General features: G+C 37.8%; 1 protein-coding gene across 1 annotated transcript; it reads left to right on the top strand.

The window, feature by feature from the left end:
• Positions 1–2036: 2036 nt before the first annotated feature.
• On the top strand, positions 2037–12421 carry LOC139125038 (adhesion G-protein coupled receptor D1-like). Its single transcript, XM_070691152.1, has 9 exons — positions 2037–2184; positions 3647–3750; positions 4412–4511; positions 6356–6512; positions 6860–6926; positions 7230–7382; positions 7832–8000; positions 9595–9731; positions 10943–12421. Exons 2-9 carry the CDS (start codon positions 3647–3649, stop codon positions 11004–11006), a joined length of 951 nt encoding a protein of 316 aa, XP_070547253.1. The 5' UTR covers positions 2037–2184; the 3' UTR covers positions 11007–12421.
• Positions 12422–13333: the final 912 nt, after the last annotated feature.

Raw genomic sequence — 13333 nt, forward strand, 5'->3', positions numbered from 1 at the left:
ATTATGGATCGGATCTGTGTACAGGAAGATAGGGTGAACAACTCAAGTTTATCCTGGCCTATACACAACATGCAAATAATAACACGGACATATTGTAACAACAAAATATGTTGTTTAGGTCCATTATTCCTCAAATAAACAATGAGCTTAAGTCGAACGCGGTGCGACTGAATTAAATCAACGATCATATCTCCCTGCATCACGTCCATACGCATGTTGACGTACACAAACAAAAGTGAGCACAGCGATTTGAAACACGAAGTAATTGTATCGGTGACAAAAACTCCCGGCTGCCGAGACAAATGCGCTTTGGGGTCAGACCTCCTGAATATAACGTCCCCAGGATTATCAGCTATTTCATTCCAAACAAGGATTTATGATCATATAAAAAAATTCATTTTCCCCTGGAGTTAACACAGAAAACGAATTTCATGTTTCGATAAATTCTAAGTAATGCGCATCTCTAATCCAAACATCAGATAGGTCACGATTTAATTTTTTGCCCTTCATTGTAAAATAGAACGCATTAAAGATCAGCGGGTATTAGTAGTAATTTAAGACTTTCATTTTCTGAATCAGATAATGCACATTACCCTCACAATACATTAATACATAGGAATGCCTCAGAGAGAGGACAGACCCCCCGGCATTAGCAAACCATATTTTACAAAATCACGGTTCAAAGGCTTGTCACGTAGAGCAATGTCACCATAAATTACCGCCTTTCGGACAAACGGACAAGGGCGGGAATGTTAATCTGTCTCCTAGCTTTCTCATAAAGTTTGTAGGATAACAATGCTAACATACTCGTCTGTCATTAATCCTCAATTTCAGAGAATTATATACATAACACGATTGGAACTAATTTGGGATAATTGGATGAGAGTAATTATTAGGAAAATGTACCAAAATCGAAATTTTTACAGCTGAAATTTTACAAAATGATAGAATATTGTAAAATTTGACATTTTGTTCTCATCGAACAAAACAACGAAAACACAACGATTATTGCATACCTCTTTCATCGGTTTCATTTTCATGAAAAAAGTTCATTCTTATGTAAATGTACCAAAGAAACGAGACAAAATGCTTAAAATTTCTCTTATCAACGACTTTTGAGTCAGGACACTTTTGAAATGCCCCTGACTTTTTCGTGAATTTAAGGCTTCCTAAACATTAAATTGAGTCAGGGCACATTTTAAATGACCCTGCCTGACTAAACTGTAAATCAATCGAAAATCTTCATTTTGGTCGAGGAAAAGTGACAAACTGAAATTATTACAAGTGTTTCAGTAATGAGGAAACTACCGACAAACTCTCATATTTTCATTCAAATATGAATATTGTTCAAATGTTTTGAACAATATTGCATTAGATACTATCATGCACTGATTCTTACTCATAACATTTCAACAGCATCGTAAATTTTGAATAAAATTTTAAAGATGGTAAGCAAATATGGTGTAATATTAGACAAATTTCTAAAATTCTTGAGAAATTGTGCCAATCCAATTATCCCAATTTAGTTCCAATCGTGTTACATGGCAACCAGCGTACGCCACATATAAGTGAGCGGCTTTTGAATTTTATGGTTGAGGAATTTCAGCATTTTGCTTTATCACGCCGCTTATGCAGTACGCACAATAATTACCATGGTTTTGCTGAGAGCTTATTTTACCGTTTGTCAGTACTGTAGTAAACTCAGGTTTCTACATTGCGGCTGAAGAAAACATTAGATGTCCAAACTTAGAAGGGAAAAACCGCTTTTTCGGTTGATCTGATTATATGAATTACAGGGGGTTGTTTTTAAAACGGTCAACAACCGAAATCTAGCTGAAGTTCATGAAAGTCAACTATTAGCTGTTGTCGTGAAGAATATCTTGTAATGCTTCAAAAGAATTTCGTCATGTGCAGCGAGGAGACAAGAGCTTATCGCTGCTATGTTTGAACAGAAACGTTACTTTCAGGCGAAAAAAAGATCACGGTAAATTCATACGAGTACGCTAAGCCGACTCTGACTAATTTTTGTTTTCTTTGTTCTGTTAAACTCATGCGTCTGAGAAGATCACGCATGTCTTGGAGCTCTGATGGATGTGAAGTTTCGAAAACCAACGAATCTCACACGACTTGTCTCTGCTCTCATCTAACCAGTTTTGCTGTCCTCATAGGGTGCGAGACTTTGATGTAAGTATGACTTCTTCCCCCCTCCCCCCGGGGCCAGATTTACATCATTGTTAATATATATTTATGAGTACCTCCTCGTACATGTCACCCAAACACGGCGGTGAAAACTGATCTATCTTGTCCAGTATTCGCCGCTGACGTCAGTAGATGTAAATATTAAAGACGACAGGGTCTTCAAAGAAATACGAACAACGCCGTATGGAATATGTCTTTATCAATTCATGGTTTCCCTGGAGGAGTTGGTGAAATTAACCGACTCCTCCGTGTTTGCGTGTGTGTGTGTAGCTAAAGGCATTATAACATGTTTGCCAACGTACGCATAGGCCTTGTTGAAGGGGCCTGTAATTCTAACTTTTCATGACTTTCCCCCCGATATTTTTGTTTGATATGTCAACAACAGATTGTAGTTCTACTCCCCACGATATGTTGAGATAAGCAGTATTCAACTTGTCAATTCAGCTTGTACATGTCTCGACTGCAGAGTGATCGTTGACTGATCCGGACTCGAATCCAAATAAAAGCAACAATAGTGCGTTTTGCGCATATGCACGATGTGCCGACAAGCTAAATGTAGTGGGCGTTTTAACATGCTGAGGGGGAGAAGAACAATAAACTTTTGTTGCATACAAAACAAAATCATGGATACCGACCAACTCATCAAAAGCAAAAGTTACAGCTATAGTGGCCCACTGGAGCCTAGTATTGCCAGAGTAAAATACTCTCTGAAAGATGTGATATGTCTACGTTGCAGTGTTAGCACTGGTGACAGTCACCTTCCGTCTGGCAAGACATCCTTGACAACTCTCTCTCTCTCTCTCTCTCTCTCTCTCTCTCTCTCTCTCTCTCTCTCTCTCTCTCTCTCAATGTTTCAAGAGACGTGACACCTAAGTCCAAGGCAACTGTTCATGTTGTGAAACACGTAATATTTTTTTATCAAAAAAACGAAGAGTTTCTAGACCACATGTAAATAAACTCACGTTTTCTGAACAAGAAACTAATTGAAACCTGACGGACGTTGAGTTCTTATGTAGTTGCTTGACTCATCCTCTGTGACCCTGCGTTCTGTAGATTGAGAAACTATTTGTAATTACTTCCAAGGACGATGCCATTGACGGATTGATGTGTTCCAACATTTACTTTCAAGCGATGTAAACTTAAGACCGCAGCCTTTCATCGTCTACGCAAAAATATGAGAGGTTATCGTTTATTAGAATCACAATGACAGCGATGCAAAATGAGCCATCTCCCGGGTCACATAGCTCTCGGAACTATTGACCAGGGTGACAGACGTATACAAAACGAATCCCCTGCAGTTTTTATGTAAAGTGATATTCCATCAATTAATACACGCTTTTTATGGGCCTATAAACGTGGACTTGTCTCCCGGGAAGGTTTTTGAACCTGAAACATCGCTTTTAAAGTTTCTTGGTCATAATTCATTGATGATGCCTTCAATTTGTAGATGGGTGAAGTTCACGAGAAGGCTCTGGAAATAATCAGTTTGATTGGATGTGGAGTGTCGCTGATATCACTTACTCTGACAATCGTGACATTCTGTGTTATAAGGTCAGTGTCAACGTCAACATAATATACGGCAGTTTTTACTGAAGTGAACTGATTTATTGAGAAGGACGGTCTAATCACTGTGACCTTTCTTGAACTTTGTCAGTCCTTAATTCTCTTCCAAGCTGCACAGGTACTTAACGTGCTAAATGAGTTTTATCCATCATGGGTCAAACCAGGAATTAGAAAGAAGGGCGGGTGCAAGCATAACAATGCCCACTTGGCAAAATGTTTGATATACAAGTACGTATACTGAATAAATGCACAATTACAGTGTACAGTTGATGTGCAAAGATCTGCTTTACGTATACTCTTGTTCTGCATAGATATACACTGCGTATATCAACGTATTGATATGTTCCATATAAAAAGATATAAGCAGAAAATAACTAATTTGGTGTTCCCTGTACGTCAATATACGTTAATATACTAAAGGTATACCAATAATTTTGCCCAGTTGTTCGCAAATGCGCAAAGAAGTACGTCCAATTTCGAGATAACGATGTGACGTGTTTGTGATAACGATTTGACATGTTTGTTTGTTTGTTCGACTATCGACGAACTCTAACCTCTAGCCTGATGTTTTTCAGTTGTACCTGAATATTGATCCAAGTTCATCGTGCAATGCTATAAGTTTGTATTGAATGTTTTCTCCTTGATCCAGGCACTTCACACAGGAAAGAATAATTCACGTAAACCTTTGTCTTGCCATTGGTGTCGGACAGGTCATCTTCCTCGCTGGAATCGCCGCAACGCGTAATAAAGTGAGTTTATGATTTAAAAAGACGTTTAGTGACGAGGACACTCAACATGTGTCATTGATTAATTACCGAAGAGGGTAAGGGAAATGTTAGTGTCTGAGGTTCTTCCAAAGATCCCTGACGTAATATACAAGCGCCTTAATGGCGCGATAGCCACCCAACGCAAATACACTCAGTATCATATTTAGTACAAAATTTAACAATACTGAAACTTTACGAATAACTTGTAGCATTTATTGCGGATATGTTCATCATACGAATAAAAATGAAGCAACTGATTGAAAAAATTAACAAAAAGTTAATATACACATTTTACTTCTCTATACAAATATACTATTTTTAAAGCCTCTACATGCAAAAAAATTATGCGATAGAGAAATGAACTTAGTAAACAGAAAAACCCATGGTATTTGATATCATTAATATTGTGTAATTATTAGCTAACACCAGTGTGTCTCAGAGTATTAGGTACTATGTCTGCTTATGGGCTATTGTGTATGGCCCTTCGTAAGCAAACCTACGATGACATAACAGCATAAGAAACGAGCATGCGTGGTCGTCCTGTATGTAGGCAAGACCGGTCTCTTTATGAACTATTCTCACGGGCCATCATCAGTTACTACTTGATGTTTGCGTTGAATATTTGATGTCTCTCGACGTTCTAAGGTCTTTGATCTTGCCTCCGACATTAATCCTTTACTGGCGTCCCGCAGAAATAAATAACCAAAAAAAGTTTCCGAACCAGCAATTGTAGCGTGGACCAAGACATACTTGGAACATCAATGATTCGAAGACTGTTTGCTTAATATTTCAAACCAAATTCAAAATAAACGTCACATTAAACTATTTTGTAAATGCCAAACACAAAAGTTGTACTCTACACCGATTAGGTTGATTTACCTTGGTTGTCAAAGCCAGACTTATCCACAACCCTCGTGTTTTTAAACACGACTGGAACAACTTATAATAATTGCGTGGCGATGAAAGATTAAATAAAACCCAACATTTACTATTTCCTTGATTCGTATATTATTAGGTATTTAATATTTGGAAGACGATGAGATGTGATTTACAGCCTTCACGGCGGTACAAGTAGTTTCAACCCTGCAGCGTAGTACATATAATCTCACACAATTACACCGAACCCGTTGTGACCAAATTTCTAACAGCATGCAGCGTGTAGCACATACCTGAGGGGAAATTAGGGTTAAAGGATGGATGCGGGGCCTGATGAATCATACAATTGTTACAGTAAAAAAGCTAATGTTCTGTCTTTTCACTGAAAAGAAAACGTCAAAAAAATAATATTTTAATTCTTCATTCCTCTGGAGCAGATGTCGAATTTCTTCAATGTTACAGCAACGTTAAAGAAGGTTGTTTAATTACTAAATTTGTCATGTTGTTAATTTCAGAATAAAATTTACCATTTTTAAAGCAGTTATCGATATTAATTGCGCATCTAAAAGTGGGAATAATAATTATCAGGTCATTTGATATCTTTTTCATTATTTTAGTTCTAGAAAACAAGGTCATTTTTTATGTTTCTTCTCAAGTTCATCGCAATACTAAACGTCATCTTTGCACGCAAAATGCTATCTTTACAATATGGGATGTTATTGCAAACCAATGAACTCTATCCGGGCTATCGATGTATAAACCATAACATCTGGCATTACACACATTAAGGCTACATTGACAAATTGGAAACGAGCCATTTTTAATCAAATTGATATGGATAGTGCAATAGTGAACTTGATTTTACTGTGACGACCGAACCGCTAGAAGTGTCATAAAATTCTAAAAGTGTGATAACAAAACTCAACATTGACGTCTGCTTGTACGTGTAGGTTGGCTGTACCATAGTGGCCGTACTGCTTCACTACTTCTTCACCTCGGTCTTCTGTTGGATGCTGGTGGAGGGAATACAGCTCTACGCGAAGCTGGTCACCGTCTTCGATAGCAACCCCGCGAGGCGATCCACGGCCTACTTTCTGACCGGATGGGGTAAATATCACATGTTGTGATATCCTACTTTCCCACCGAAACAAGCCTGTCGACTCATTGTCCATTCTGAGAACACGTTCGCCTGACTCATGTATAGACTTAGCGATTGATGGATTATCAGACACGAGTGAATATTATGAAGAGATTGGTGCTCTTTGTTCTATTGGAGACAAGTGAATGGAAAGGGAAATTCTTTACCATGGCGGCGTTCCGCGAGGATGATTATACGTGAGAAGCAGCGAAAAAAAATACAATAGTGTGTTTGATAGATCCGGAGATTTGACAAATCTGCATGATCTGCATCAACTACTCTGCACTTATCAATCACCGTCTTTCCTCTTTAATAGGCGTTCCCCTGGTGATAGTGGTGATTTCTGTAGCCATCGACCACGATCATTATGGATCGGAGAACAAGTAAGCGCAAACAAATGATATATGCTGTAAGTCCCGAAGTGATTTCAAAGCGCGGCTGGAATCTAAATCTCCGCTTGTTCACTCGTCAAGCCCACGCTATGAACGATAATTATATCACTCACCTCAATCCAATCTCGAAAATAAAGATTTTCATCAGCGCTTCTGGTTTCAACTATTACAAAGAATTCCAAACCCATAATCTTATAATCATATGATCGTACATCAATCTTTGCTTATCATTATTCATCGCTCTCCCCCCATAAGTTAGTGCAAATAACCATGACTACATCTGTTTGTCTTCAGTTGTTGGTTGTCAGTTGACAGCGGTTTGATCTGGGCTTTTGTCGGCCCCGCCCTGACAGTCATACTCACCAATGTCGTTTTCCTTGGTATGGTTGTACGAGTAATTGCAAAGTTACAGAACTGTGCTGAAGATGACAAATACACCAAAATCAGGTAGAGTGCGCATGCTCTCCTTTACAATTGAGATTTAAACGCTGCCTGCAAGTCGATACCGAGGACCCAGATGTTCTGCTCCAGCTTGTATAGGCATCTATCCGTCAGATTTATGAGGCTAAATGACTAAGATTAACAAAAGGCTCAACGACGGAAAAAATGCTGGTGATAAATCAAACGACACATCATACTCCCTGTCTGCTAGTATTGCGCATGTATGATGTGTGTATTGTCTTTCATAATAATATCAACAGCAATTAAAACTCTCCCTTGTCTGTCTGTCTGTCTGTCTGTCTGTCTGTCTGTCTGTCTGTCTGTCTGTCTGTCTGTCTGTCTGTCTGTCTGTCTGTCTGTCTGTCTGTCTCTCTCTCTCCTCTCTCTCTCTCTCTCTCTCTCTCTCTCTCTCTCTCTCTCTCTCTCTCTCTCTCTCTCTCTCTCTCTCCGTACAGGGCAAGCTTGAAAGCCGCAATCGTTTTGTTGCCTTTGCTGGGCATGACTTGGCTGTTCGGCTTGCTCTCCGTCAACCAACACACCATCTTCTTTGAGTACATCTTCGCCATCCTCAACTCGCTCCAAGGGTTGTTCATATTTATCTTCTACTGCGTGAACAGCTCCGAGGTAAGAAAGCGCATGCGCCGAGGCAAAGACATCAATTCCTCATTATCGTGTTTTGTCTGTGTATTGATGCTGTCACGTATACGGGATGCTCTCACGTATACGAAATCTAATGCGGAATCAATTTCGCAATTATTACATGTAAGGGATACTGTCTTAATCTCTGGTAATATATGTTGGCATCGTTTATTGAAAAACTGAGCTTTATTTGTCTGTTGATGTCACATGCCCAGTTTTGGAAAGACACGATGTATTTACTTGGGCTTGAGTTTAATGAAAAGATTTTTATAATCGAGTTAAAATCAGAATTTAAAATGGGCTATCATTTACTCAGTCAGGCTGTCCCTTTGTGTACAGATGATAAATGTGAAACCACGAGCATTCACGCATTGTACCGCCCTGTGGCGGTTTTCTTCGTGACTGTGAGATATCTTTTGGAAATTACAGTGTACCACACAAATTATCATTGATGTCTTTTAAATACTCCAGTTTGTGAAATCTCAGAATAGAGAACAATTTTATGCCGCAAATCACCGTCAAAACTTGCAAGTTTAGTGAATAGAGGCAATACTGCATGGTAAATACTCAATTTTGACATTTAGTTTCTTCTTCAGCACACTGCAATTAGTAAATATCATCCATAAATCTGTTTGATTTGCTTCATTGGAAGGAAACCGTAGTTATCGTATTTTCTTGCGGTTAAAAATACTGAACTACAAGAAAAAATCGATTTATAGTCATCCAATTCTATGATGTCATATTTGTTTGCTAAAAACTTATGCATTTTAGAAAGACCAGTATCTAAGCTTTCTAAAACTATAAGGTATATGGCATTTCAAGCCAGTTTACGTCATCAGGGAAAGAATGTTGTACCCTACCCCCAGCTTTTGCACACCCAATACAGATACACGCAATTCAAAATTGACTTCAGAAAATGGATGGGGGGGGGGGGGACTATCAAATTATTCAAATTGAGATGTTATGGTGTCTTGATATACGACTATTACCCAGAACCCCGCGCGAGAGCTACAACCACAAAGAGGTAAAAAGGCGCTGAACGAATAATGAAACATAATTCTTAAGACAACACTCTATTACACCATCATGCACCTCGTCGTAACGGATACCAATTCTTCTTCTTCTCTTGTACATCATTATTAACATCAGCGATAAGGACAGTATTAGAACCATTGAAATAAATGTATGCAGTTTCTCAAGGTTGTAGCCTACAAGCCTCAAACCTGTTTTCCTCAGCTATGCTGAAGTAATCTTCAACTGAAGTCTTACTTAATCAAGAATAAAAACGAGGTTACAGGTACCTTACAAAGGTTGGTTCCCGGGAAACAAATTACCCAATATTTACAGAACTTGACATTCGAGATGGCCGCCATCCTTTGTGTTGACTCTGTGAAGAAATGTAATTTTTTCTTCTTTTCAAAAAATGAGCCGATTAAAACTTCATTTAATTGAGTTTAAATTAGGCCCCAACAAGTAATATACCAAAAGAGTATTTTAAAAGTTTGAGAATCTGAATATATATCCTCGAGCGAGGCGCATTATACCCTCAAATGATTCTCTGTCTATCAACATCTTGCAGGTCAGGGCTCAGATTGCCCGCAAGAAACAGACCATTGAGCTGACACACGGGCTGAGTTTCAGCAGCGTGCCTGCAACAACCGGCTACTCATCAAATCGTGTACGACTACTACGACAAGCGAAGAAATCACACATACGGTAATAATACACACATGTTATAACCTATGCAGCCACTTCAATACCATTATCTGCCCGTGTATCTTTCGTATCATTTTATGAGCACGTTTGAACACTTTGAAAGTGAAGGAACCAATAAGCTACATATAATGCACAGGTAACATGATAGTCATAAGGAATTACCTCTTGAGGTGAAGGTAACTTTAAGGTCACAACACGGCATCTTTATTTTATATCCCGTTCCAAACTGGTAATGTTTCTGTTAGTTCTGGGAAGATACAGTTTCTCCTTTGCTCTTATTACATGGTGCAGTTTTTGTTAACTGTGAACATCTACATCGTTCATATAATCATTGACTTCCCTTAGTTGTTTACAACCCTTTATACGCTTCTGCCAATACCAGTGAATTTCGTGACGCTATTCCAGATTGTTAATGATAATGTATCTGAATATACAACATTTTAGCCCCCAGATGTTTTCGATATCTACAATTCACTGACATCGCCAACACTACAAAATAAAAGCAAATAGTATATCCTCTACGCCAAAAATGAACTCAAGCAAACTTTACACACACTCGGCTTCGCCTCGTATACCGTGTTATGTAAAGTTTAATTTCGTCAATTATAGGCCGGCAGGAATTACTTAAATAGTAATTTATTTTTATCTAAACATGTTGCTCAAGGCATGACAAGCTGCATGCAAATTATTGTAACACTAGAATGACTTTCATCAAGTCATCGTGGTATTTGACGACTACCTCTTATGTAATTCACGGGACAAAGATCTCCTCTCGGTCAAGAATACATGCACAGTTAACATTCGCATGCCCTCGTATTGTTAATATTCAATTATTTACCTGTCTTGTTATTATATTATATTGCTTGCAACGAAGATAAATTCGTTAATTTGACTTGAATTCATTATCAAACCAAAAATAAGAACGGAGATAGTCGCAATAAAATGATTAACGTTTCTTAATAAAAAGTTTGCAGACCTTCACAAAAAAGTAAATAATGCAACAAAGTCTTGACAAATAGTTATTCGTACGGTAATGACGTTGTTCCTGTCCAACTGACACGAATCTTTTTAACGATCTATACGGGAATTATTTGCAGAGCAAAAATATTTTTTTCACCATTATTTCAATTTTCTGAAATATTCTATTCCAGTGCCAGCAAGTCACTGTATATAAGAATTTCACATCATTGAATAATTTTGTTCTTTCGTAGAACATTGCCAGCAGGTCGTCAATACGTATCTCTCTCGACAACGGAATTCCTGAAGAAGGTGTGAACAACGAGGAAATTCTGATGTGATCAAGAAACGTCCACCGTCCATGGCAAAATATCAGCATTTTCATTAAAAAAAATTAGTCACCAGCAGAATATTTTAGGTGTCGAATTTGTGATGTCATCGGTATACGTGTGAACTGTATATTTTTCCACATTCTATTCTAGTAAATTTCCTAAATTGTGAATTTCTGTAGTCACCTAATATCACCATTAGAGATAACATGAAACGGTTTGCTTCCAACGAATAAGTAATTTGAAGCTCCACTAATAGTGCATGTTCGTATAGATTTGAGCTTTTCAGTTCTGTTTGCCAAATACATAACACGATTGGAACTGATTTGGGAGATTAGGATTATTGCAGTACTGTTGGTTTAATCAGCATATCTAAGCTCATCTACTTTTCTCTTTTTTTGCAATTCACCTCAGTGTTTTTATGGGCAATATGTAATATTCCAACACTCAGCTATAAGGCAACTAACACCTGTGATAAGCTTGAACAATTTAAAGATCGTAATCTCCCAAATTAGTTCCAATCGTGTTACAGTTATTGTCCTGTTCTAGAATCACGTAGCGATACCTTAGTACTCGACCAGTCACTACAGCCTGCGTCTGTGCAATACCCAGCTTTATTGTAGACCAGCTGAATTTTAATACGGACTGGAACTCATTTGTCAACGATAATATAGCTTGCAATGAACAATGCATTTTGTCGTTAAGTCCGATACATCTTGCCTTGACACACTTTGAGGAGAAGCGTGAATTGAAAATGTATTTGGGTCAAGGAACAAAAAGTAATATTTTTTCTTTCAAAATACGGTAATTGTTCCTTTTAGGTAGAACGTTATAATACTATTGCCCACTCATCACTTAGAGCTATTAGAGGGTTAATTGATTTTTGATGCGAAATGACGAAGGAAAATGATACTGGTATTACAGCTTATACGATATAAAACAGTCATTGAAATTACATTTTCCCTTTTATCTATATGGCAATGTAATTTTGCTGTCTTCACCATCCATCCTCATTTAAATATCCATTTTACCACAAGCATGAGAAATATATGAGAAATATAATATTGCTGCAATCAACGAAATCATTAGTGAAATCATTTGCATATCAGGAAAAAATCTGTTTTACAGAGTTACAACCCGTTCATTCAGCAATGTGCATAAAAGGCAAAGGTGAATACTCATCGAACTGGATCATGATGAAGCTAATTTCGTCAATCTATGATTTATATTCACCGACGAAATATGTTTCTCCGCAATATCTAATGATCAATGGATTTCAAAATAGTTTCCATAAAAGTATCAGACCACGATGGTTTGCTTTGTATTTACTTAAAGCAGCGTTTCTTGTACTGAAATTGGTGACGCCAAGTGTAGTGTTCACAATAAAATTATCTCGGCGGAATTGAATTTTCATATTGCGTGTTATGCTTTCATTTGCAGTCAATCTAGCATCTGATATGTACAAGCGATCTTTGGCACCTCGCAAGTGGATACTAGAAAATTAGTAAATTTCGCACAAAAAGGAATGGATAGTAATAAACGGGTCTTTTGTCAATTGCAATCCTATGATTGATAGCTACCTCCGTGACCTTGATTCTGACAAGCTTCAATCCAATAACAGCAAATGGCAAGGCACTGGTGATTGTTCATGGATTGACACTCTACAGTTGAAAGCTTTCAAGATTCGTTTTACGTACTTCCTCGCAGCTTTTACAAGAAGGGGTTCGTAAAATGTTATTATCGGGAATCAACCTGTAAAATGAATACACCTGGGACTTGAGAGTGAATCCGAAAACCATTTTTCACAGTGTTGAACTTGCATCTCTTTGTATGTTGGGTTCGGGTTGTCATGAAAATGTATCACTCTCACATAAAGGATGAGATCATTTAGCCCAGGTTAACGAAACTTTGCGACTAGCGTCGATGCATCACTCTTCACATTGTTTCAGTAGCAAGCTAATCACTGGAATCAATGCGGCAATACTGCCTGATTCAAGTAATAGCAAAAATTATTAGTTAAGAAACAAACATTTTAACGAGCGATTGAATAGACAAAAGTACACAAAATAACAAACATACTAACTTACTAACAGACTGACTGACTGACGAACGGACGGACCGACCGACCGACTGACTGACTAACTAACTAACTATACTAACTAACTAACTAACTAACTAACTAACTAACTAACTAACTAACTAACTAACTAACAACTAACTAACTAACTAACTAACTATTAACTGACTGACTGACTAACTATACTAACTAAGTAACTAAACGAAACTAACTAACTAACTAACAAAGTAACCAACCAA

This window comes from Ptychodera flava, chromosome 3 (genome assembly GCF_041260155.1).
Source record: "Ptychodera flava strain L36383 chromosome 3, AS_Pfla_20210202, whole genome shotgun sequence".
NCBI lineage: Eukaryota > Metazoa > Hemichordata > Enteropneusta > Ptychoderidae > Ptychodera > Ptychodera flava.

What these genes read in the sequence shown, in the direction of transcription:
- LOC139125038 (XM_070691152.1), top strand. Translation starts at nt 3,647, where the DNA reads ATGGGTGAAGTTCACGAGAAGGCTCTGGAAATAATCAGTTTGATTGGA. An exon ending in CATTATGGATCGGAGAACAA is followed by an intron (nt 6,927 to 7,229) that starts GTAAGCGCAAAC and finishes GTTTGTCTTCAG; the next exon opens with TTGTTGGTTGTCAGTTGACA. An exon ending in GACAAATACACCAAAATCAG is followed by an intron (nt 7,383 to 7,831) that starts GTAGAGTGCGCA and finishes CTCTCCGTACAG; the next exon opens with GGCAAGCTTGAAAGCCGCAA.